Below are 25761 nucleotides of genomic sequence, written 5' to 3'. Positions count from 1 at the left end.
GGTTTTTGTAAAAATGCATTCATTTTCTGATAATGAATTAATCCATATTCTGTATAGTTAGAAAACCCATGATGGTGGCAAACAGCAAAATAGAAAGAACAAATCTTGGGTTCAAAATCAAATGATTACATCAAACAAGAGAGTTAAACATATTTTCAGATCCCCATCATCAGGGAGTATGTAATCAGCACAATTCCTTCTCAAGGTCTTGTGGCTAGATTAACATCAACTCGAAAGCCTTCCTGTAATATTTCCTCTGGTTCAAGTTTTGCTTATTATAAAAAAAAAATTTTTTTTGCATGGGATGAAAAAATAAAAGTGTACATTTGTTCAGATGGAATGTACTAGGTCTTTTGGTGTCCTAACGATTCAAACGGAAATTAAGATCTTACAACACTCCTATAAGCTTCTGAAAATGCAGCCAAGTGGCACTTAGAAAGATGAAACATTTTTTTCTATTTCTGTAAATATCCAAGAAATTGAAAAACCAACACCTAGAAAAAAAAACAAGGCATAAATTCATCAGCACCAAGTAGAAATGCTCTTCTAAAGGAGCAGGTCTCTTATGTATCCTGATATCCTTGGCTTGATGATTAGGTTCTAATCTTCCCTCTGGGAAAAATCCACTGCCTAAGGCTAACACCGTTAGGCAAAAGAAAAGGTAAAACTCAGCAAAGAACTCCATTTTACACTCTGATTCATCCACATGTTTTTAAAAGGGATTTCAAGGTTTTGGCACTACTTTAAACATTTTTCAGAGGAGGTATGGTTTCGGGTTAAAATGTCTTCCTTCCCTACTCAAGTATTTGCTAAAGTGGGAAGTATCATATTTAACTTTATTACGAATAATTCTTTAGCTACCATTCCAAAAGTTGCACTTAGTCACAATACAACAGTTTACATTTAAATAAGACTCTAGTAAGTAGTTAAAACTGTTCAAAAATGGTTGTACAAAATCCAGGTTGTCTCTCTTGCCTATCAGATACAACTAAATTGTTGGTGGCTGGACCTCAAATCACATACAATCAACCACATTATTGGACCCATGACCTACATCTCGAATTTGGCTAGTTAAACAGGCACACACAGCTACACCTGCTCCAGCTCTGCAGTGAGACACAGATCCAACAAGCTCCCACCTGAAAAGATGGAGAAAGAGTGTTATCTTAGAACAAAACAAGGCATGATTGACTTTACTCAAAATACCACTTAAGACAAAAACTCCCTATTATGTGACTGGTTTTGAAAGATGCCAGCTTCCTGAGGAAGGTAAGATATCCCAAATGTTCCATATTAACTACATCTGGCAGCATTTTAGCACTCTGGAGTAACCTGTTACTGGAAGATCCCATTAAAACACAGAGAAAACATAAAAATTACCTATTCAACACTGGATCAAATGCTTCCACTGTATTTAAGTAGGCATTGCCATTATGACCACCAACTGCAAAGATTTTGCCCATCACTGTTGCGATCCCCACTCCACCCCGGGGAGTGGTAAGTGATGCTACATAATCCCACTTGTTACTTCGAGGGTCATACCGCTCAACTGAACTCAGAGGAGAATTATCATCAAAGCCACCTATACAAAGAAAGATTTTTAAAAAGCATTACATTTCATAGAAATTAACTACTAAATCTCAATTCAATAGCTTCTACATACCCAATCTTTTAAAAACATCTGAGAAAACACACACAATCAGGAAAAAAAATAATCTCAACACCTATCACCAACTACCAATTCCTAATAGACATTTTCTATAATTCAAGATCATTGAAATAGTATTTTACCTCAATACTAGGATTAAAAATCTTAAAGAGGGAAAAACTAGAGTCCTTATATCTAAGCAGATAAGAGAAAAAAAACACAGACTTCATATAATTTTTCCTTAGCTTCTTACGGGCAAGCAAGACAGCACTGAGATTCTTTTTCTCTATGTGTACATGTATGTATTGTATTTTTAAACAGTTACAGAGCTTGAGAAGAGAAGAAACTACATTAATTTATTTGACTCATTCAGATGTAAGTTAAAGTTTTCTAGCTGTTTCCCTTAAAACTGTAATTGCCATCATAATTATAGAGATGGTAAACTACGACTGAATTCTTACCAATTTTTGCCAAAACTACATCTTCATGCTACATACTCTAGATAATGACAATCCTCTCTATAGATCATTCTAACAGTGTTACTTATAATAGTCCTCGGAGTTAAACATAGACTGTTATTTTAACAGTGCTCTTTCCTTTAAAAATAAATGTCTCTTTTTAGGCTCCATCTCAGTCTACATGACTAATAGGTCTCTTTGGTGACTAAGCCTATTTTCCTGAGGACAGGAAGTGTCTATTTAGAAACAAGGTCAGTAAAAAGAATCAACAGAGTCAACTTCTCTAATGGATTTACATTTAGTCAACTTAAATGAGGTAAAAATCACTGATTGTATGTGCAAAATGTGATGAATTTTAACAAATGTATACAGTCGTGTCATAGTCAAAACCACGATCCAAAACATTTTTTCATTATAATAAAGGGTTTAGTTTTATCGTGCTAATGTAGAAGATTAAGTTTTTAATAGTTACCTTTTCCATAGCCTTCTTTTCCACTGGCTCCCTATCACTTCCCTAGGTAATGCATGTAAATTTATAATAAAGAATTCAAAGCAGAGGAATACAAAAGGCAGGATGCAATGAGCTTGTGAGATATGTGCACACATTCACTTTTTCTGATTTAAATCAGTTGTACCTGTTTTAAGTAAGATTTGAATGACCAAGAGGGTTTTTTTTAATGTTCAACCTGAGTCAGTCTTATTTTTACCATCGCTGTTCTAAACTACAAGGGCCCAGAAGATTTAGCAAATAACAGCCACCATGATAACTCCTATTGACACAATACATGTCAATACCTATGCTAGATGGGGAGCTGTGAGAGGCAGCAACTGTACTGTAAACTCGGGTTTCTCAGAGACCCGAGTTCAAATTCCACCTTTGTTACTTATTTAGGTACGTGACTATGAGTAAATCATTCGCTCTCTCTGAGTCTCTGACTACTTCACAAGACTGCTGTGGTGATCAGGCAAGATCTACAGGTAAATTATGTTATTTCTCTTCTTTAACACACTTGAGCACTGGAAGATTCAGCATTATTTCTATTACTTGAAGGTATTTAAACGCTAACAATATCCCACTCTCTTACCAAAAACTCGAAGTTATGTAACATCAAATAATTTACATCAACCTAAGTGTGACACGTGCTAGTGACAATTTCTCTACACTCATTTCCTCCTCTGCAAAGTAAGGGATTACTGATCACAAGACAGCTACCCACTTATTGGGTAACTACAAAGTACCAGACACTGTTTGAGATACTTAACATATATTACCTCTAATTCTTAAAACAATTCGTAAAGATAGGTGTTATTATTCCCGTCTCACAGTCCTTTGAAGCCTTCCTATTATTGGAAGTGTGTTGAGTAGACTAGAAGTAGCATTATCACTTGGGAGCTGTCAGAAATACAGAATCAGAGCCTCTCCCTTGCAGTTTAACAATGTCTCCATATTAGTCATATGCATATTAGAGTTTGAGAAAGCATTGCCCTGTGGTTCCTTCCAAGTCTGCAATTCAGTAAGTCAAAAGGCAATATAAAGACGGCAACACCCATTATGCATGTGAAGTACCTATTGCTTTGCTTAGTCAACATAATTCCTTTGAAATGAGACAAGGAAAACATGTCTTAAATCTTTAAAGATTTTAGCAAAGCATATTCAATTTGTGTCCTTATGTTAAAAATATATATCTTATTTAAATGTAATCCCTTACTTTAGATATTCTTGCTACTCCCTATAAAAATATGGAGGTACAAGTTTTAAACATGAAAGAGGAAGACAAACAAAAAAGCATGAAATGTGAACTCTGAGGATTCAAAAGCAAATCTTAGGACTGATGCCACTTGCACCAAAATGTAGTATAATTTGCGTTGCTATGTTGCTTATAACATTGTCATCGGACGTCCTGTAATAAATTAGACCAGAGAAAATACCATCCACTCACCAACAACATATAAACAACCATGGAGCTCACTAACTCCATTGCCTGCTCTTCGTTGACCCATTTCTTGAACTTCTATCCACTTATCCAGATGTGGATCATACTTCTCCACACTAGATAAAGAAGCTACTCCATCATTGCCACCTACTGCATAAACATGGTTCTAAATAAAGAGAAAATAGAAACACATGACATTAGATTTTGAACTTATTTATTATATATTGTCCTAATGGTAGATCAGAATGTGAAAGCAGTATTTCATGAAATAATATGGTATGTAATCAATATCTGCATACTGAAGATATGAATATACCAGATGTTTCCTTATTTGGTTAGGGATATGATGTATTGCAATGCAATGAGCAAGCCAACATATAACTTACTACTAGAGCCACCGAGCCAACTCCTCCACGGGGAGTATTCATTGGTGCCACTGTACTCCACTGGTCAGATTCTATGTCATATCTCTCCACATCGTTGAAGCAAGTGTTGTCATCTAACCCTCCAATTGCATAAATTGGGCCTCCTAAAGAGGCCAAGGCAATCCCTCGCCTGCAAAGGTAAAACACACTTTAGCATTTGGGATTGTTTCCAGAAAAAAAAGTAGCAAAAAAACTGTGCTAATGCAAATCATTCATCATGTTAAACGTCAGTGTGGTTCCCTCCCGCCCTCCCCATTTTTAGATTAATCAAAGCTTCTGAATAGATGGCTACAGGGTTGCAGAATCATGCAAGTCTGTGAACAGTGCTCCCTGCGGTTTTATAATACATAGCCGACACAGAATACTTTAAACTCAAATGAAATAACAAAGTAAAACCCAACAAAGTACTATAGATGGAGTCCAAAACATTCACTCAGTAAAACACACAGTTGAATGTTGAATAATTGAGAGGGTGACACACTGACAGTGTGCTATGGAGGTGAGAAGTCAATCTCATTTCCAAATTTCATGTAATTGCAGAGCATGTTTTGTTGCAGGGTTTCATTATACCACAGAAAAGAATGTCAATTTTTATATTACAAGCTTTATATCACATTGCTTTCTTTCTGAAGGGCATGTATTTCTCTTCTTGGAATGAAAGAGACTTAGTCCATGTTAAAAGCTAATTCACTGTAATGGTGATCAGAATAAAATTACATCAATTTCTTAGAAAACATTGCAGCAATCAAAAGTCAAACTATTCTAAAACTATTACCTGTCACTGACGTGGTATGTATTTTGGATAACGTCGTGTATTTTATGAACCTCTACCACCTTGCTTCTCCATCGATAACCCATTTGAGACAGGAGTAGACACAGCTGACACTAATATAGGGAAAGTGCTAAGAACAGCGGCTGGCCCATATTTCGCGCTATGTATTGGCTATTATTACTAAAGAGAGTAGCTGCTCTATCACTGAGATGCTAACTCTAAGTTTATCAAAAGAGTATCCTAGGAAAGAATTCGTAAGGATAATGTCATTTCAGTCACCTTAACCTCTGTCCTGAGTATAACGCAATGACTTACAAAATATGTGGTCATAAAAATTTGCAGGTGTGTGTGAACACAGGTGCCCTCTAGAATGTAAGAGTGTTACCTCATGGCAGAAATAAGTGTGCCTAATAATTCTCCCTCCCCTTTCACACCCCAAACCACATACGACATTATTGGCTATTTCCTACTCCTTAAAACTCTTCTCTTGATTTTCATGACATGACAAGTTGGAGTTCCCTCCCACGTCTCTGGCTGGTGCTTTTCAGTTTCCTTCATCAGTGCCGTCTTTTTCTACCATATCATTAACTTACAAAGTTCCCCGAAGGCCTCTTACCACCCTATACTTTCTCTCTCTGTAAGCAATCTCATTCTTTCCACGAATTTATGATAACTCTAATACATATTTCCAGACACATATCCAACTTCTACCTCAAATCTGTCTTGCTGGCTCTTTAATCTGAAATGAAACTCAGTGTGCCCTGGGGTAGGCAGAATTTTAAGATGTCCCTGCCAGAATATTCACCCTCTAGTTTTACTCCTATACTTACAATATGCTACATTATATAGCAAAGGGAGATGACCTGAACGGGCCTACTCTAATCACGCAAGCCCTGTAAAAGCAGAGATGTTTTCAGCTGGTAGCAGAGACAGGTCAGAAACTCAGAGAATGAGGTGAATTGCATGCTGCTGCTGGTTTAACAATAGAGGGAAACATATGGAAAGGACGTGAGAGTGGCCTGTTTGCACTGAGAGTAACCCCTGGCCAACAGCCAGTAAAAAAAAAAAAGAGAAACCCAGTCCTACAATCACAAGGTCCAGAGTTCTACCAATAAACTAAATGACCTTGGAAACAGTTTCTTCCCCAGAGCCTCCAGGTATGAGCCTAGCCCAGCCTACACCTTGATCTTGACCTTGTTAAGACCCTAAGTGGAAAGCCCAGTCAAACCTGCTGGAACCATGAGCTAATAAATGGATGTTGTTTTAAGGTGCTAAGTTTGTGGTAATTGGTTACACAGCAATAGAAGACTAATAACCTATCACAAGACAAACAAAATTTTTATTCTGTTCACCACCTTGTTTTTCCTAATGCAGAAAATTGCTGTATTGGCAAAATGACTATCCACGTCCAGGTGCTTAAGCCGGGAACTGAAGGATCATCCTTGCCTCTACCTTCTTGTTACTCTTTCTATTTCCCACACCTAATTATCACTAAATCTTGCTGACTGTACACTTCTGAACTCCCTCCCAAGTATGTCTTCTTTTCTCTATCCCAACTTCTACTACTTTAGCCCAAGCCACCATTATTTTTTTGACTGAAATACTACAATAACCCTTTTGGTCTCCAGACTGTTTTCACTCTGGTCCTGCTCAAATCCCTGGTCCATTTCATAGGCAGAGGATCTTTGAAATGAGAAATCTATCACTTACCTGCTATTAAAAAAAAAAAATTGTGTGTGTGTACATTTCAAAGCTCACCACATAAAATAAGAAATCTTGGCAAACCTGAAAGGCCCTCATTCTTTACTGTTTCAGCCTTATTTCTTGACACTATTCCCTTTGATCTCTCAGCCATACTGGACTTGTTTCATGCACTCTGCTCTCATTCACCTCCAGATTTTCGAAGACTCTTCATCTCTTTCCATCCACCACCACTTAACTGGACTAAATTATTCTATTCCTTCAGATCTTAGGTCTATTGGGACTTCATTAAAATCTTCTCCACTTTCTTTTTTTTTTTCTTTTTCTTCTCCACTTTCAAGCACCCTTTACTTACCCTGTGCTGACACTATTGCCCTTGTAATCATATCTTTAATTGTATCTTCCCTTCTAGAATGTAAGCTCTACAGAGGTAGGGACTTCAGCTGTCTTATTTTTTGCTGTGTCTTTAGCAGTAGGTATGTCTTGCAATGGACACTTAACCAGTATTTGTTGAATAAATAATGCAACCTCTAGAGATACTCTGTTAGGATGATAGGTTTCAATAAAAGCACAGGTTAAACAACTACCAGTGTCCATTTTTTAGTGGAAAGATGAAAAAGAAGGGGGGGGAATAAAGAAAACCAAATATTTTACATGTGAAAATGATCTTGGAATGCATACTGAAAAAATGATTTGGAGGAATACAATTGTAAGCAAATAATGACAAAATAATTATAATTCTATTATTTTTTATACAGTTAGATAGCTATTGTAAAGTGCTCAGGACATGTTTTAAAAGAGTTAAAGAAATCCAACTGCTATTTTGCTAAAGAAGTTTCACTCACTTCTTGGCTAAAAACTAGCTTAGCATAATAAAGAGACAAGGGTATAAAAATTAAAAATGTACTTTAGGATTTTCTCCTCATTTTAATTCATGCACTAGAATTTAAACTATTTGTAGTTATCCTGTAGCATAAATCAATCCCTATTAAAGTATTAAAATGTCATGTGTAGATAAGTGGGAGGTAACAGCAAATTTTAAGATAAGCTTTTTCCCCCCTAGGATTCTTTCTCCTTGTGAGGAAAAAAAAGGCTAAAAATCTCCTTTTAGCAGAACTCTCTTCACATTTCCCTTTAATCTTTCAGACTAACACATGAAAACACCTAGTTAAAAACACTATATGTTAAATTAATACAGAATAGAAAATTAGACAGCAGTGCCTCCCATGTGCAGTTCAACTTAAAATTGCTTGTTTGGTAACAAATCATTTTTAACTCTTACAGAATGTTGCTATAGTTTATAAACCATACAAGCCACAATGTTTTAAGTTTTGTTTTTTAAAATAAAATTGCAATAGAGATGTTTTAATTTTTGTTCTCTATACAGAGCTACTTTTAAGCAGTGTTTTCAATATTTATTCAGACAGCCCTCTTTTTCTTCCCACGATTACATATTCACTCTGAAACAGAGGCAGAATTATTGTAGTATCTAGGGTTTATGTAAATTATTAAGCTCAGTCTTTGAATTCCTCACCCTATTTGCTGAATTTTAAATTTGAAAAAGGAATAGAATAGGTAATCTAATCTCCCATTTGCTACAAAAATATATATTTCCTTTCTGACCTAGGCCTATATAATCCCAGTCATTGGGAGGTATTACAGCATGCTCCATTACCATTCTGTTGAAATATAAGTAACTATTTATTCCTTCCTTCTAAGCCCTATACATCTCTTAAAATAGCTAGATAACCTTTAAATCCTCATGTCTCCAGACCAAAACCCTTCAACAATTTTTTCTATGACATGGCTTTCAGATCGCTTACTAACCTACTAGTCCATACTTATATGCAGCCCAGGTTATTACTCTCACATTTATAACCATTTTTTGTGGACCCCCATATACCATAATTACTGTTATAATACTATAACAGTAATACTATATATACTATAGTATAATACTATACTAACAGGTTATGTTCATTATAAAACATGCACTCAAAATTAATATAAAAGGATAAAATTTAAAAATTCAGTCTAATTTTTTGTTCGCACACCCCAACTCATGTTGCATACCCTACTTTGAGAAAACAGCTGTAGATATGGACAGATCAGCATAAAGAAGAGTACAACTCCAATCTGCCTTGATCTAAAGGCTTCCCGTCTCGTAATGTAGAGAAGTTCTTTTAATGCTTTTCTCCCTTTTTTTTTCTTTTTTAAGAGCTGTGCTTCACATTGGTTCAGGTACTTTTCCCATATGAAACACACTCACAAACCTGACTTCCACCACATTGTAGTGATGTAACTGAATTTTTTAAAATATAGAAAGCAAGTTTTAACCTATAACTCTAATTATAATATTTTTAGGTTTTGCCTCTAGATCTAGAGTATGTTTGGTCAACTATGCTTTTGAATTTTGATTTGGTCACATATTAGCTATCCTTCTGCTTTAGGACATCTAAAAATTTGCAAATTGAGTCATTTGAAACATTCTGAACAGGATAGTCAACATTTACTAAGTCACATTAGTAAAAAATCTCCCTCTCCTTAAGACTGAGCTATCTACGACATATATTTCAATTTATTGTAGATGAAAACTTTAAATATTAATGCTCATAATGATAAAAAACGTAATGAACAGAAATTGAGGGATATTTTCTTCACACGTTACATATACCTTAATTCTAAAGCCAGTATCTTAGTAGGGAAACACCAGAGACATTCCATTAATATCAGGAAAAAGACAGACACACCTATCTCTGTTATTAGTCACACTGTATTAGATCATTAGCCAATACAATTAGGCAAGAAAAACCAATTAGAAGCATAAGAATGTGTGGAAAAGTTGGCAAAATTGAACAAGGTCTACAGATTAATTAATAGCTTTGTAGCAATGTTAATTTCCTGGTTTCAATAACTGTACTGCAGGGGTGTAAGATGTCCTCATTATGGGAGCTGGGTGAAGAGCACACAGCAGGATTTCTCCATCTCAGCACTATTGACATGTAGGGCCAGATGATTCTTTGCTGTGGGAGACTGCCTTGTGCATTACCGGACCTTTAGGAGCATCCTTGGCCTCTCCCAACTGCTAGATGTCAGCAGCAATTCCACCAATCTCCCTGCCCCCAACCCAAGCAAAAGGCCTCCAGACATTGCCAAGTGTTTCACAGAGGGAATAAAATCACCTCCAGGTGAGAACCACGGATACACTGGAATTCTACTATTTTTGTAACTTCTCTAAAAATCTAAAATTATTTCAAAATAAAAAGTTAAAAAAAAAATCAACACTCAGGTATAAGTGAAAACAATGAACTTTATAATTAGCAGACATGATTCTATTTAATTCTCAAGAAAATATAAAAAGTTATAACAAAGCATCACACTGGACACTTTAACAAATGTGTTTAAGAAGACATTTAAAGTTTCTAAAAATGTAAAAAATTGGCCCTTTCAATTAGAGGAAGCTTTCTTAATTTTCTACCAACCAATCAAAAATGTCCATGCTGATCTACCTCTTTGTGTTCATTGATGCCTTCATCATCCATTTATTTGTCAGAGGATCAAACATCTCCATGCTACCTAAATGTTCATTTCCATCATGTCCACCCACTGCATACACTTTACCTGTCAAATAGAGAAGTATTTGCATTTGATTCCAAATAAATTGATAGGTATTTATATTTATAATCAATATATAATTAGAACAGCATAATAATTTTCAACAAGTATTCTTCTGTTCAACATTACAATCACTGTCACTTCCATAGTCCAATGAAAATAAGTGTAAACTTCTACTTAATAAAATGCCTGGAACACGTCCTTCTACATGAAGTTATTTAAATGCTCAAATGCTATCCCTCCCTTAGGTTTCCCAACTTTTTAATTACTTAGTAGATGAAATCACTAATCATGCATCCAAAGAATGTTTACTAAAATGAAAACTGCTCTTATGTTAGTTACATAATGAAAATACAAAACTTAATACCATATGATCAAACTTTTTGTAAATAAAATAAAACACATAAAAAATTAGAAAGATTACACACCAAAATGTTAACTGTGACAATTTCTGGATGTTTGGGATACAGATGATTTTTATTTTTATTAAAATGTTTTCATATTTTCCCCAAAAAGCATTTATACATTTATATTCAGAAAAGAAATAATTTTTAAAAAGTCTCCTACAAATTTCACCATGGTGCCGCAATTAATCATTTTCAGTAACCAGTAAAAAAACCTCATTTCAATAACAATACGTAGATGGAAAATCTTATTTCAATAACAATGAGTAGACAGAAAAAAAAGCAGATATATACTTATTATTTGGGTTCAATAGACATGCTTCTTTAGTTTGATTCTTTTGCAAATATAATTCAGAATAGTTTAACTCCCTTTTATCTGATACTCGTCTCCTGTAAAGCTCCTATTAGCAAGAGATTGTCCACTGAGTATCAATGGGCATAAAGCAACTAAATAATCACCACTGAAATATTTTATTGATACATTGAAACATTTTATAATTTAGCAATTTTCTTATAGAAAGAATTCCCAAAGTTCAAATATTTAAAAAGAGCATTATGATCTTGTGATGTGATTTAAGACAACAGTGAACCCACCTTTCACAGAGATTACACCCACATGTCGCCTTCGACTATTCATTTCTGGTCCAAAGAACCAACTGTTTTTGTTGATAGAATAGCATTCAATACTGCGAAAAGGGTCACCGGATCCACCTCGACCACCTACACAGAACAGCACACCTAATGGTAAAGCCACAAAACAGAGGTCAAAATCGCAGCTCCCTGATTTTTAAAAAATGAGTATGGAAAAAATATTTAGGAAGTTAAAATTTTGATTAATAGCAAAAGAATGAGTTGTTGGGATAGCATTAATGTCATTACTAGAAATCTAATTTTCTGTTTTTCTTCCTCATTTGAATTACTCACAGAATAGGCTACGTTAGCTACCCCTGCTTGCTAGCATCCCATGCCAACATGCTTCAGATCCTCACCCACTATGTAAAATTGCTCTTGCTAAGGTCATAGCAGGATCCAATAACCTCGTCATTTCTTACTGAACACAACTGCAATATTTGATATGCTGCTCACTCTGTGATTTTTGGGGGACACTCCTTAGCTCTCTTGATTTTCCTAATATCAAGTCTCCTGTCTCAGATCATTTCTCCTTATGTTTTCCATGTTTCATCCCTAGCCTACTTCTCACACACTTCATGCTCTTCCAGGAAAAGTTCATTCCTTTATTTTAAATTCCATTGTCACAATGCCTTCCAACCTATATTTCTAAGCCACATTTCCGTGTGGTTTCCCACAGGCACTCAAACCCAACATGTTCAAAAGGTTCTCCCTTCCTCACCTCCCTAAACCACCTCTTCCTTCCCTTCCTCTCCCTGCAATTCCCAGTGCACTGCCTGAGTGCAGGCCCTCATCAGCTATTACTTAGTAGGCTATCTGCTTTCAGACTGTCAACAGAGTAATCTAATGAAAAGGCTCTTTCAACAGCTTTCCATTATGTACCCCAGTACTCATTTTAAAAAACAACTTAGCAATGCCCCAAAACTGTACATTTAAAAATGGCAGTTTTTATGTTATACAGACATACTTCGGAGATATTGTGGGTTGGGTTCCAGACTAGAGCAATAAAGTGAGTATCATAAAAACACCAGTCGCATGAATTTTTTAGTTTCCCAATGCATATAAAAGTTATGTTTACACTATACTATAGTCTATAAAATGTGCAGTAGCATTATGTCTAATGAAACAATGTACACATCTTAATTAAAAAATACTTTATTGCTAAAAAATGCTACCCATCATCTGAGCCTTCAGCAAGTCATAATCATCTTTTCTGGTGGACGGTCTTACCTTTAATTTGTAAAAAATTCATTATCAGCGAAGTGTAATAAAATGGCATATACCTACATACATTTTACCGCAATTAACAACAACAACAACAACAAAATTTAGTGTGGTTCAGAATCACCCAAGAGGCATAAAACACTGATTGTGGGGCCCGAGTTCCTGATCCAGCAGGTTTGTGGCAGGTCCAAGAATTTGTATTTCTAACCAATTCCTGAGTATTGAGCATCTAACCAAGGCCGATGCTCCTGGTCCAGGGGGCCAGCACTTCCTTCCCACCATGAAAACCACTGGCCTACAAGGTAAAGTCTTAGCGCAGCGTAAAGGCCTTGCAGCTTCTAACCTGACCTTCTCCCTCTCCTCTTAACACTTCATGCTCCTGCAACATGCATAGTTAGTGCTCATCCTCGATGTTCTGATAGCAACTTGTGGTAACTATCATTCACTTACTACATAGTATTGAAATGGTCTATTATTCTGATGTCTGTCACCAGAGCTAAACTAGGTTAAGACTGTGTGTTAAGAATTTGTGCCCTAATAAGGACCAGCACAGTGCTGGCATGTACTAGGCATTCAATAAATGTCAGATGAACAGAAGAGCCCTTTCCCTAAATGGTACCCAGAAAAACATGTACTTATTACAAAAAAATTAAGACCGAGGTTTGCTTTCTCTATAAAACCTTTTTTGACCCTTGCGAGGTAAAAATAACCACTCTTTTGTGCTTCCCACTGTACCTTATGATTACATCAAAGTACTTGTAATACTTTATTGCCTTTATTTATTCACATGTCTATTTCCCTAGGTCAGACTGCAAGTTCTCTCAAAACAGGGATGGCTATATTTATTTATGTTTGCATTTCTAACACTTAACCCAGAATCTGTCATGTGGTAGGCACTTGATAAATGTTTACCGAATGACTGCATGAATGAATGACCAGAACTGCTTGTGCTATCTTTTCCAACTAATTCAATATTTTAAGTCAGGTAAAATTTAAAGTTTGAAGAGACTTTAAAAATCAGGCAGTCAGAATTGTTTATAAATAAACCGAGGCCTTCAGAGTTTATGAAATCTGCCCAAACTACAGATGTTTAATCGCACCACTGGAATTATAATCCCAGGATGTAACTAACCCCAATCACCAATTAGATTTTCTTTAAATGGAAAGCAGTGTTTTCAGCTATATAGGGTACCTAGGAACATGATATGGAAGAAAAGAAAACTAAGAATGAAGTAAAAAGATAAGGATGCAAATCCTTTCTCTGCTATTTCTCTGTGGCCTTGGGCATAATTTTACCCTGATTCTTCATTTCCTCATCCATAAAATGAAGTAACACCAACTAACCCATACTGAGGATCGATCCTTCACCAAAACCTATTTCATAAAGTTATTGCAATCATGTAAGGGATCCTGTATATGAGGGTCTGGTATATGTTTGGCATATAACTTAGACTGCCAAGATATTGTTTGAATTGAAATATGAATCTGAAAAATTTCATTGTATACCTTGACTTCTTGAAACAGGATTCACAACTAAAAAAAGCTACACTTCAAAAAAAATTAATTCTTGAAATCAATCTATAAAAAAAGGAAAATATATCAGCAGCTTTTCATGTTAAACTAATCGTTTAGAGCTACTTCTTTATAGGCAGATGGACAACCTTTGAGCTTTCTTTATACTGCCTAGATAAAAATCCCGCTATACCTAACAAGTATTGCCTTTTGCTGTTTGTAGGCAATTCCACAGATCTCTTTTTTGATAACTACGAGTATATCAGGTAGCAGCAAATGTAGAGGAAGTCTCTGTTCAGAGTACCGATGCCTGAATTCCTGGACCTTCTTTATTTTCCCTCCTCCTTCATATATTCTTTACATTTATAAAGAGTGATCATGAACTATTTCCTTCAGAAAATATAAAGTCTGAAAATTGTGGCAAATAAAGGGAAAACTGTATGCATCCTCAAAAATAAGAGTTTTAGATTCTAAGTCTATTGTAGCCTATTAATACAAATGTGAGATTTAGTGCCTTTCTTTTGATTTGATAAAATATAAAAACAAGTATTTAAACATGTAATATGTGTCAAGCTCCAAGCTTGACACTACAGATGCAAAACTACGATACCTGTCTTTGAAGGGCTCAAAACATGTCAAACAAATTTCAATGCAACATAGTGAAAAATAAAACAAGTGTAAATAAAGTGCTCTAAAAGCACAGATGACAGAACTAATTCTGCCCAGAACAATCAGAAAGACATCAAAATAAGAGTATTTCAGCAGGCTCGTTTTGGGCTTATTCGTAAAACTATCTGAATCATGTACAGTAAGAATTCAGATATAACCTTATTTACCAATTATTACTTTAAGACAGTCAGATACTAATCAACTTACAATTAAGTTTGGGCACATAACCAACCTCAAACATAACAAAGATCCTTCCAGCAGAGTTGATAAGTGAGTAATTTAATTACCAGCAGTATGCTTCCTTGGTGTGGTCCGAACGGAGTATTCAAAGTCAGGTACTGCTCTGCTACTCAAGTGAAGGTGGTAATTTCTTGCTTCATCCAGTAAATCTCTACATTTTAGATTTTGCTTGACAATCTGTTCTTTTGCCACAACGCCCATAAGAAAATCAACTGGCAACAGCGGCAAACGAACCTAAGATCATGAACAGTTGCAGATATAAACTTTAAGTTGTAACTGGATAGTTCATTCTCTTTCACTGCAGTACATTCTCTTTTTAAAACTGATTTACTTCATAAAGCCTTAAAGCTCAATGTGCCAAGCTCTAAAGCAATTTCCAGTAATGGTCTGCACTAATGAAATTAGATTACATGTTCAATATATCATCCCCTTTTAAATTTAAGTAGGCTGGATAACATAATTCAATTGTCTTCATTCAAGTTTCTTACTCACTTCCAAAAATGGTATTGTAATCACAAGGCTCCTTGCTGATAAAGAAACAGCACAATCAAAACAAAACTGCTGTGCTTTGTTCGTCTGCACTTTAAAACTAAGACTGAACATATGGACATGCAATTTATTTCTTATATAAATATGTAAACATTCAGATGTGAAACAAATAGGTGTTGTCTTCTTCAAATCAGTTACCTTGGAAGGTTATATTCTAACTCAAGGATGCATCACCTCTTTCAGCAGAGGCACTCACCATTCCTCTCTTAAAGATGCACTGATTTTCTAGTGGATTAAAGGGATGATCAAACCAGGTCAGACGGTTTTGAGTTAAAAGCATGTGTACACACACACACACACACACACACACACACAATATAGCTGCAAGGTAATGAAACTTTTTATTTTTGTTGACAAACTTATTTTCAAAGTAATTCCAAGGCCTATTTATTACCTCCCTATCCAAGTAACACCTGTTGACAGGAAAAACAAATAAAAAATTAAAGAGAGACACATTTCTGAGAATTTAAAAAGCAAAACTGTGGTGAGGGAAGAAAATGGAAAGTGATGTCTTGTAGTTCTTTCCAAAATAAATCTACATGCATTAAAAATAAATGTACTTTAATTAGCAAAGTAATTCAATAAAATTTAAAAACTTCACTAAAAAACACTAGCCATAAATCAATTTTGAGGTGTTTCCTCAGAACCATTTTCTACTAGCAATAAATAAATTATTCATTACTACTATCTCAAAGGAATACTTTAAATATTCAGGTCAAAAAGCAGAGAATATATCTAATTCAAATGTAACAAATTCAGATTTATCCTTAAATAGTACAGTGAGTAAACAAGAAAGTAGAGTCAAAGCCATTTTCATATTGTATTACATCCATTGATAATTTACACTTTTCATACGTGAAACATGTTGATTTGCTTCCACATTGTTCATTTCTATACACAATCTCTTATTTCAGCCCCTACCTGTGCAAGGGTTTCATCCAACCATTTGGAATGATGCTGAGGATTGGCAAGTAGCCACTTGATGGCTGCATGATAGACCTGCTTTTCATTATCAATCTTGAGGTCACTGGAGGACAAAAGCTTGTGGAGGTGCTGGGGTGACACACTTACAAAGTCTTCACACTCCACTACCTCCGTAAAATGCTCACAGGCATACTGATCCGCCATGTCCATTAAGTCTATTCGATTGTGACTTTCTGCAAAGGCTCTTACTGCCAGGCAATTGGAGGGATGAAAATGTAATTTCATGTATTCACAACAAGCTCGAGCCACCAGTTCAACCTGCAGAATACACGCTGCATATAAAAGAGGCTGGACGTTGTCAACAGTCAAAGTGAGCCGCGAAGAATAGACAAACTTGACCAGGTCTTCTATTGCATCACCATCAAAATCTCTGATCTCAATCACTGTTTGCTTGGCTTCAGCCATTTCAGAGAGAAACATGGCTCTGAAGTAGGGAATAACACAAGCCAGTACCAGTTTGTGACAAGAGATTAACTTTGAGCCAACCTGTTCAAAACAAAGAGAGACTCAGTTTAATATCAAAATTAGTTTTAGATCAGCATGGGACATGTGTTATAGCAGGGACAAAAACTCCAGACAAATTTAGTGTATTTGTTTTAATAGTACTATAAAATAGGGTTCTATGATTCCCAGGTAAACATTATTTTAACACTGACTTCTCATCCAAGCTGCACAAATCAATGGCCCACAAGTTATTTTCGTGTTGTTCATAATAAGGTTCTGTCCCCTCTCTAATTCTATTTTAATTTCTTGATCCAAATAAACAAAAATATGGATATTTAACACACACACACACACACACACACACACACACACACTCACACCCCTATGTACCTTTTAGAATAAATACCCATCACAACTTTAAAGAGAGCTTTGAGCCACATGTATGAAACAGGAACATCAAAGATTTGGGCTTTTTAATTCATTAATTATCCTTTGATACTACACAGTCTCATTATATTCTTAAAAGTTATTCCTACATTTTTCTTCTCTGTACATAAAAAACAGTTCATCAGAAATTTAGAAATGAAAGAAATCAAAGTCTAAAAGACTAAATGTTTAAAATTGGGTGAAAAATACACAAAATATGGACATTACTATACAATTTAAATTACATAAATACTGCAGTATTTATCCTGGATACTAGTGAAATTTCTAATTTACATTCTTTTTTATCCGATTAGTGAACACAGGAGTAATTCAAGATGCTCCAGGAAATATGCCAAGCTTAAACTTTAGTGAAATATGTAGGATATCAACATTAATAAAATGATCCCTTATTTTTTCAAGAAAAAAAGCTTGCAATACAAACTGGTAATTAAAACCATGAGTAATTTTCCATGGATTAGCCAATAGGGATCAAAATACAATGAAACAAAGGCTTTCCTAATGGTAAAGCACTTCACTTTCAACACAGGGAGAGGAGAACAAGGAAAAGCCAAACAACCTAACTTTTAATTGAGGTCCAACCAGAAAAACTGTGTGACTCACTATGTAGAACTCTGTTTGGAAATAATACATGATTGGCTGAATGATGAGTTAAAAGGAACTAAAAGGGATACAAAAAGAACATTAACTAAATGAAGAACATAAAAGATATTCCATTAACCATGAGATTTGACTTACAAAATGAACCTATCTTACTTTAAAGGTCACTTAACTTTTCAAGTATTCTCCCTCCTCCCCTCGAGTACAACATTCAATGTGTAAAATCAAGAAAACACAGAAAAATAGAAGGGAAACACTTTACTCACAATTTAATAAATACTGTCAACCTTTTGGTATATTTCCTTCCAACTTTTTATGCATTTCTATGCATACCTCAGATTGTCCTGAACTTTGTTTCCAAAGTTTCCTTTTCCTAAGTTTCTGAAAACGTTCGTAACCTTCATGTTTATTGGCTACATGCTGTTTTATACAGTGGATGTAATAGTTTCTTTAACCATTCTGATATCTGTCATTTAGATAACTTTTTTCATATTTTAAATTGAAACAGTATTTTAAAGTTTTTCGCAGCATTTCAGAATATGTCCTTGAGATAAAAATCTGAAAAGCAGAATTAATCAATCTAAACCTATAAGTTTTTATAGCTCTTGATAATACTACCAAACTGTCCATGAAAAACAATGTGCCAATTTACATATCCACAGGCAGCTTGAGAATACCCCTTCATCAAAATTTCCAAAGCCAACATGTTTTAAATATTCAATATGTTGATAAGCAAACAATTTTTAACTGATTTAACTTTTACTTCTTAGCTATGTTTAATATTTTTAAAAATTTGGCTAGCCTATGAACTATTCTTTTGCAAACTAGTTGTTCTTACATAGGTTCACTTCATTTCTAAGTATTAACTGTACAATCCCATTAACAGAGATGGTTAAAAAAATCACTCACAAACATACTAAACTTTTTAAAAATGATTAAAACAAAAAGTAAAGTACATTAGGTTGAAATGTTTATAATTATGCCGCTTAACAGAAACTCAAGCTAAGTGGTTGAGAACTGCATTGAAATAAAAGTGCTGAAGACACATAGTGACATAGAAATGAAGACTGGAGGGGAAGAAAACCCTATATAATCAAGGTTTCTTTTATGTACGTTTACAAACTGTATTCTAATTTTTCGGTTTGACCCGTGAAATTTTGCCCTTCAAATAACTAGTCTTTTCAATAATCCAGGAATTTTAACCAGTTTGAGTAACCAAAAAAATGTTACAATGCCCAGGTCAAGAAGGGGTTAAATGTAGAAGACTCAAGATACTATTTTGGTTGATAGTGAATTACCACATCACACTATCTAGCCACATTCACTGTTCTACAATCTTAACCAATCTTACTACATTCATTTAAAAAACCTGTACAATGGAAATAATTTAGATAGCATTTTGGGGGTCAAATAAACAAGGATCTAGGAATATAAATAAGTACGCCCTCTTCTTAGCAACATGAAAAAATAAAAAGATTGACTTACTAGTTGAATGGATAAAAAAGTGATAATCATTTTATTACAGTTCTTAACATAGAATGCTTAAGTGTTAAATATAGGATCACTTTCTCCTTTATCATTTCTCTTTTATTATGTCTGCTTTCCGATCAGGAGTTAGCTGTTTCATTTATACGGGTAATAGAGCACTTATTCTTACCTTGTCAGTTGGAAGATTTGACAGCAAATAATTTTAACACTTAGGGCCTTGAAAATGTGTATTAGAATCCCATAAACATTTTTTTTTTTGGTTATGATTTTCTTTATTGATTTCATAATTTCAAGTTTATTGATTTTTGCTCTAATTTTTTTAAATTTTATTTTATTAAATTTATTGGGGTGACAATTGTTAGTAAAATTACATAGATTTCAGGTGTACAATTCTGTATTACATCATCTATAAATCCCATAGTGTGTTCATCACCCAGAGTCAGTTCTCCTTCCATCACCATATAAAGAATCCCATAAACATTTGTTTGAAAAATTCTCAGAAACATGCACTTTCAAAACGAAGGGAAGCCAAATAATATGAATAAAACATATTCAATGGTTGCATCAGAAGGTGATATAAGGGGTTGTCTCCCCTCATAATCTCTATTAACTTCCTGAAGCAAAATTATGACCTTTCATAAGGACAATGACATTTCCTCAAACTACGAAAAGCACGAATAAAAGCATCTTTGTAAATGCCACTCTTACTGATCTATACCATAAAATCTAAATATTATGAGTGCTATGCAGTACCTCTTCAGGACAATTTCCTCCTGCTCTTTCCCTAGCTAAATGTTGCCCTTAAGAAGCTTCCCCTATATATAATGTTAGAGCCGCCACTGGATATATGAAAATATTTTCACTAATAAACATATTATATAAACAAGTTTTACCTCTCCTTGGAGTGACCTTAAAATAATATATATAATCTTCTATGTGAAGCTTTTCCAATCACCTCTCAGACATAATTAATGGATCCTCTCTTACACTTCCATAAAAATAAAACAAAAAATGGCAATCACTAAATTGTATTATAGTTAGCTGTGTATGGGTCTATCTCTGGCTAAACTTCAAATTCCCTCAAGGCAAGTACAGGATATTATTCAAATTCATTTATGCTCTCCATGTACTAGAGTAAGACCTTAGGAAATATTTTGCTAAATGAATTTATTTGTTTATAATACAGGTGCTCACTTTGGAATTTTAAAACAGGCTAATGACGTTATGCATGAGCAATAAAACAAATTTTGGTAATTGCTTTCCTAAAATGTTCATCCTAAAAGCAATAATAATCAAAGGAAACATACTAATAAAAGGAGATGAATTTATATCAAGGAAAAATTTTCAAGGTAATATGAATATAAACAGTGAAGTTTATGTTGAATAGGGCATTATACATTATCCATAACCCAATTTGATTTAGTTGTTCTGTGATAGTTAAATTCTGCAAGTGAAAAAATGTTAAACTCAAATTAAGAAACCAATCCAACAGCAGACCTACTAAAACATTAAGTTGTAATTCATTCTAATGAACAGAAACGGAACATACCATAGCAGAATTATCTATTACGCTTGGAACAACAATAATAGTACATCTAATGAGCTTAATAGCTGATATGTATTGATTACTATGTACCAAGCACTGTCATAAGGACTTTACATGTATCAATTATCTCATTCTTTAAAATCTTAATCATCATCGTAATTTTACAGTTGAGGAAATAAAAATGATAGTCCCTTTACATTAGTGAAGTTTCTTATTCCTAAATGACCTCTGTCACTGCTTCATACTATTTTCAGTCTTCCACTACAGATTCTTCTGAAGTTTTCATTTCAACCTACTGTTGAAATTACCGAATAAACAAAGAAAAGTTGTAAGTTTAGTTATTACTTGTCCTAAAATGGCTGTATCCTTATTTTTCAGTTAAGAAAGTTTATATGCAGTAGCTTGCAAAAATTATCCTAAAATCTAATTACAAAATTTATATAATCAGCAATCTGTTTTCCATGCATAGTGATGTGCTAATTGCTAATTGATTAAATTCAAATAATCTATTTTACATTTGTTTTATTTTTGCCAAAACCACTGTAGGTCACTGAATTTCACAATAGGGTTGAAAATTAGAACTATGGCATGAGCTCAAACATAATATACCATATGGATCAAAGTATTCCTTCATTAAAATATACGCATGACTAAATTTCACACAGAGCTAGTATAATTTCATAATGGTTTTGTTCTCAGTATCTTAGAACTTAGAAATATGTAAGAGCACTAAAAGTTTAAGTAAAGAGAATATAAGCCATTTATTTACAGTGTAACACTATACTCCTGGACATTCTGGGCCTGGCACTCAAAGCGTATGCTTTCAGTTTATGGACTTTGGCTGAGTGTCCCCGATCTGATTCTCCAAGTATTATGCCCTCAGTCATTACAACCACAAGCTCTAAGAACCTGTCTGATGAGGAACAGGAAGCAAAATCCACAAAGAGATGCCAAAGTGGCAAATCTCATGGGGAAAGTGCCGCATGGGTACATATGAATCACTAGAAAAACACTGAGAAGTAAGAATAACAAGAAAGTACTTTAAACAAATAATGAAAAACAATTAGAACACAGGCTCTCGCATGCTACTTGATCACTTTTTCAATTTTTCTTAAAGCTGTCTTTTGTAGCAGAACAACATGATCCCATAGACCATAAGGTTTACTAAAGACCTTTCCACCCAAGTCTAAATAGACTCCACTTCACTATCAGGTATAGAGAAACAACCTCACTTAACAGAGAAGAGGAACATAAATAAGTAAAACACTACTGCAGTTGAAGAAACAGCCAAGAATTCCTGACTTCTCACTTAAATCAAGCGTGAGTGAATATATCAATATTTTTAAATTCACAAGTGAAAAGCCTATCTAATCAACTGCGACTTATTAATCTTACTAATAATTACTATCTGTTTTAGGGTTTTAGAACTTTCTGAAGTTAAATTAACTAAGAAGTAACAAATATCAACATTTAATTAGTATGAGAATTTTGTCTTACGTTAATTTCCCTTTATTTTACCCTCTCTTATGTCCCTTCCCCTCCAATAAGAAAGATTAATATGAAAATCATTCTGATTATAAATAAGTATAGCATCAGAAATTTGCCTTGTGTGGTTATAGAAACCCTCATTTTTCATAATACACTGTAGATGTTGAGAAAAGTAAGAAAAAAAGACAGTCTTACCTTTAGTGTTATATCACAGAGTTCTCCATTTTCATAAAACCGAAGAAGAGACCCATGAAAATCTTTCCAAGCTTCATGTGCTTCAAAGATAAAGGAGTCTTCTCCATCACCATCACTAACTGAAGATCTGTTCTTTGCTTGCTGGTGCTGTTGCCTTTTCCCTTTTGTGCACTGATTCCTAGCTTGTTTTGCATTCATAGATTCTGAAGCCATCTGCAACACTCTTAATAGAGTTGTCTTCTCAAACATCCCATTTACTCTGTAGTAAAGGGTGGGGAGAAGGTAGATGCAGCCCACTAAACTTCAGACATTTTCAAAACCCACTCCACTGACACTGTCCAGTTTGCTGAGACTGAAAAATCAACAAAACACACATAGAAAGAGACAAAAAAAGAAAACCAAATCAGTAATTGTAGTTAAAACTATAAAACTATCAATAACTAGTACTGACTATATATATAAAAGGGCCATATAAATCAATTGAAAAAAGAACAGGTAACTTGGTAGATTTTATGCTAAATGTCACATAAGTTACCTACCTCAGCAAAATACAGGTGATCCTTGAAGAGGCGGGGTTGGAGGCGCCACCTCCCATGTGCAGTTGAAAATCCATGTATAACCCTAAAGTTGGCCCTTCACAACTGTGGATTCAATCTACCACAGATCAAAAACAGTATTTTTGAATTGCAGCTGGGAATCCACAGTTGGGAATGAGAAACTACTGTTTTTGATCTATGGTTGCTTGAATACACAGATGTGAAATCCATGGACACAAGAGGCCAACTATACTTATTGAAAAAATCCACATGTAAGTGGACCAACCCAGAACAAATCCATGTTGTTCAAGGGTCAGCTGTATTTTATATTAGTGAAGGAACTCCTTTAAAATCTAATTTGAAAATTCTGGGGAGATGGTAAAATAGGAAGCACCAGGAATTTGTCCCCCTACCATGACAGCAATTGCACTGGCAGAATCTGCCTGGTGTAATTATTTTGGAACTCTGAAGCCTGCTGAAGGCTTGCAACTTTTCCAGAAGATTTGGATGGTAAATTACAGTTAATTTTGGTCAATTTTAGCTCTTAGAAAAGTAGCAGCTGCCCAGTCCACACCCCCAGCCATGTGACAAGCAACTGTGCATGTGTTCCTAGAGCAGCTTGCAGTTTGTAGGAGACATGGTGGGCCAAAAGGATCCTGTTCTTCAAATATCAAGGATCTCTGCTCTGACTGCTGACTCCTGTTTCTGGTCACAAAGGTGTAAACAAAGAGGTGGGCAGCCATTTTTTTGCACCTCCTCCCACTGTTGCAAGCCCCTCCCTCTCAGCTGAAGTTACTTTCTAGGGGATTTAAAAGGTTGGTGTCATTCACTCCCTTCATTTATGCTTTTTCCTCTTTAGGGAGCAAGACATTGAGGACTAAGACATTTATAAAACAACTGCATATATAAGGAATACTAGAAAGTGACAGTGCATGCCCAGGGAAAGACTTAGCAAAGACCTGAGAACACCTTAAGCTTACATCTCAGGCTTACCTTCAGCAGAGAGATAGCCTACAATTTTTTAAAAAAGCAAAACTAACAAAAAACAGCAAATCTTAAGGAAGAGGAAGAATCTGATTTCTAAACTGTCCCTTAAAAAGAACAAATGCATTTATACTAGATAAAAACTTTAAGAGACCTATCTTAAAGATGTTCAAAGAACTAAAGAAAGTGTGGAGAAAATCATTTGTGTCAACAAAATAAATCAATAAAGAGATAACCTAAAAAGGAATCAAAATGAAATTCTGGAACTGAAAAGTACAATAACTGAAATAAAAAAATTCATTAGAGGGATTCAATGGCAAATTTGAGCAGGCAAAGAATTGGCAAAATTGAAGACAGGACAATGACAATTATTAACTGAGGAACAGGAAAAAAAGACTGAATAAACAGGAACAGAACCTAAGAGACCTGTGGGATATCATCAAGCAGACCAACATACGCATCATGGGAGTCCTAGAAGAATGGGAAAGAAGGGGGGAGAGAGAATATTTGAAAAAATAATGGCTGAAAACTTCCCAAATTTGATGAAAGGTATGAATATAAACATCCAAGGTCCAAGAATGATAAACTCAAAGAGACCCACACCTAGGCACATTATAATCAAAGTTTCAAAAGCCAATGATAGACAATGTTGAAATCAAGAAAAGTAAATCTTCACATACAAGGGATCCTGAATAATAATATCAGCCAATTTCTCATCAGAAACTTTGAAGGCCAGAAGACACTGGGCAGAAATGTTCAAAATATTAAAAGACAAAATTTGTCATCTTAAGAATCTTATAGCCAGCAAAACTCCTTCAAAAGTGAGGAAGAAATTAAGAATTCCAGATAAACAAAAGTTGAGGGAGTTCATGACCACTAGATCTGATCTGCAAGTAACACTCAAGTGAGTCCTATAAGGTGAAATGAAAGAACACTAGACAGCAACTCAAAGCCATATGGAGAAATAAATATCTCAATAAAAGTAAATACACGGGTAATTACAAAAGGTAGTATTATTGTAACAATGGTTTATAACTGTATTTTTTTCCTCTACGTGATTTAAAAAGCTAATACATTTAAAGAAAAAAGTTAATGTAAAAGCTATTACTAACTGTAACTTTAGTTTGTAATACCAAGTCTTGTTTCCTACATAAGTTAAGAGGATAATTTAAAATAATAAGTGAAAAATAATTAATTTAAAAGTAATTTTAAAATAATAATGTAAAATAATTTTTAATTTATGTTTTGGAAGACACAATGTATAAAAAGGT

General features: G+C 34.6%; 1 protein-coding gene across 2 annotated transcripts in view; it reads right to left on the bottom strand.

Annotated features, from left to right (window-relative positions):
* Window positions 1-289: 289 nt before the first annotated feature.
* KLHL8 (kelch like family member 8) overlaps window positions 290-25761 on the bottom strand; it is a 44537-nt gene continuing 19065 nt past the window's right edge. Inside the window, exons 2-10 of one of the 2 annotated variants that reach the window (XM_019731260.2) lie at window positions 22971-23322; window positions 16703-17251; window positions 15280-15466; window positions 11552-11695; window positions 10448-10559; window positions 4427-4595; window positions 4047-4206; window positions 1381-1582; window positions 290-1139 (exon numbers count right to left, since the gene is read on the bottom strand). In XM_019731260.2, coding sequence (XP_019586819.1) covers window positions 1016-1139; window positions 1381-1582; window positions 4047-4206; window positions 4427-4595; window positions 10448-10559; window positions 11552-11695; window positions 15280-15466; window positions 16703-17251; window positions 22971-23219 — 1896 coding nt within the window. In that variant the 5' untranslated portion in view covers window positions 23220-23322 and the 3' untranslated portion in view covers window positions 290-1015. The remainder of the gene's footprint in view (window positions 1140-1380; window positions 1583-4046; window positions 4207-4426; window positions 4596-10447; window positions 10560-11551; window positions 11696-15279; window positions 15467-16702; window positions 17252-22970; window positions 23323-25761) is intronic. The other variant, XM_019731261.2, reaches the window with a different exon arrangement.

The sequence above is a fragment of the Rhinolophus sinicus genome, linkage group LG02, assembly GCF_036562045.2.
Source record: "Rhinolophus sinicus isolate RSC01 linkage group LG02, ASM3656204v1, whole genome shotgun sequence".
Taxonomy (NCBI): Eukaryota; Metazoa; Chordata; class Mammalia; order Chiroptera; family Rhinolophidae; genus Rhinolophus; species Rhinolophus sinicus.
The sequence above is the reverse complement of the archived record's forward strand: the minus strand, read 5'-3'. Positions and strand labels throughout refer to the sequence as shown.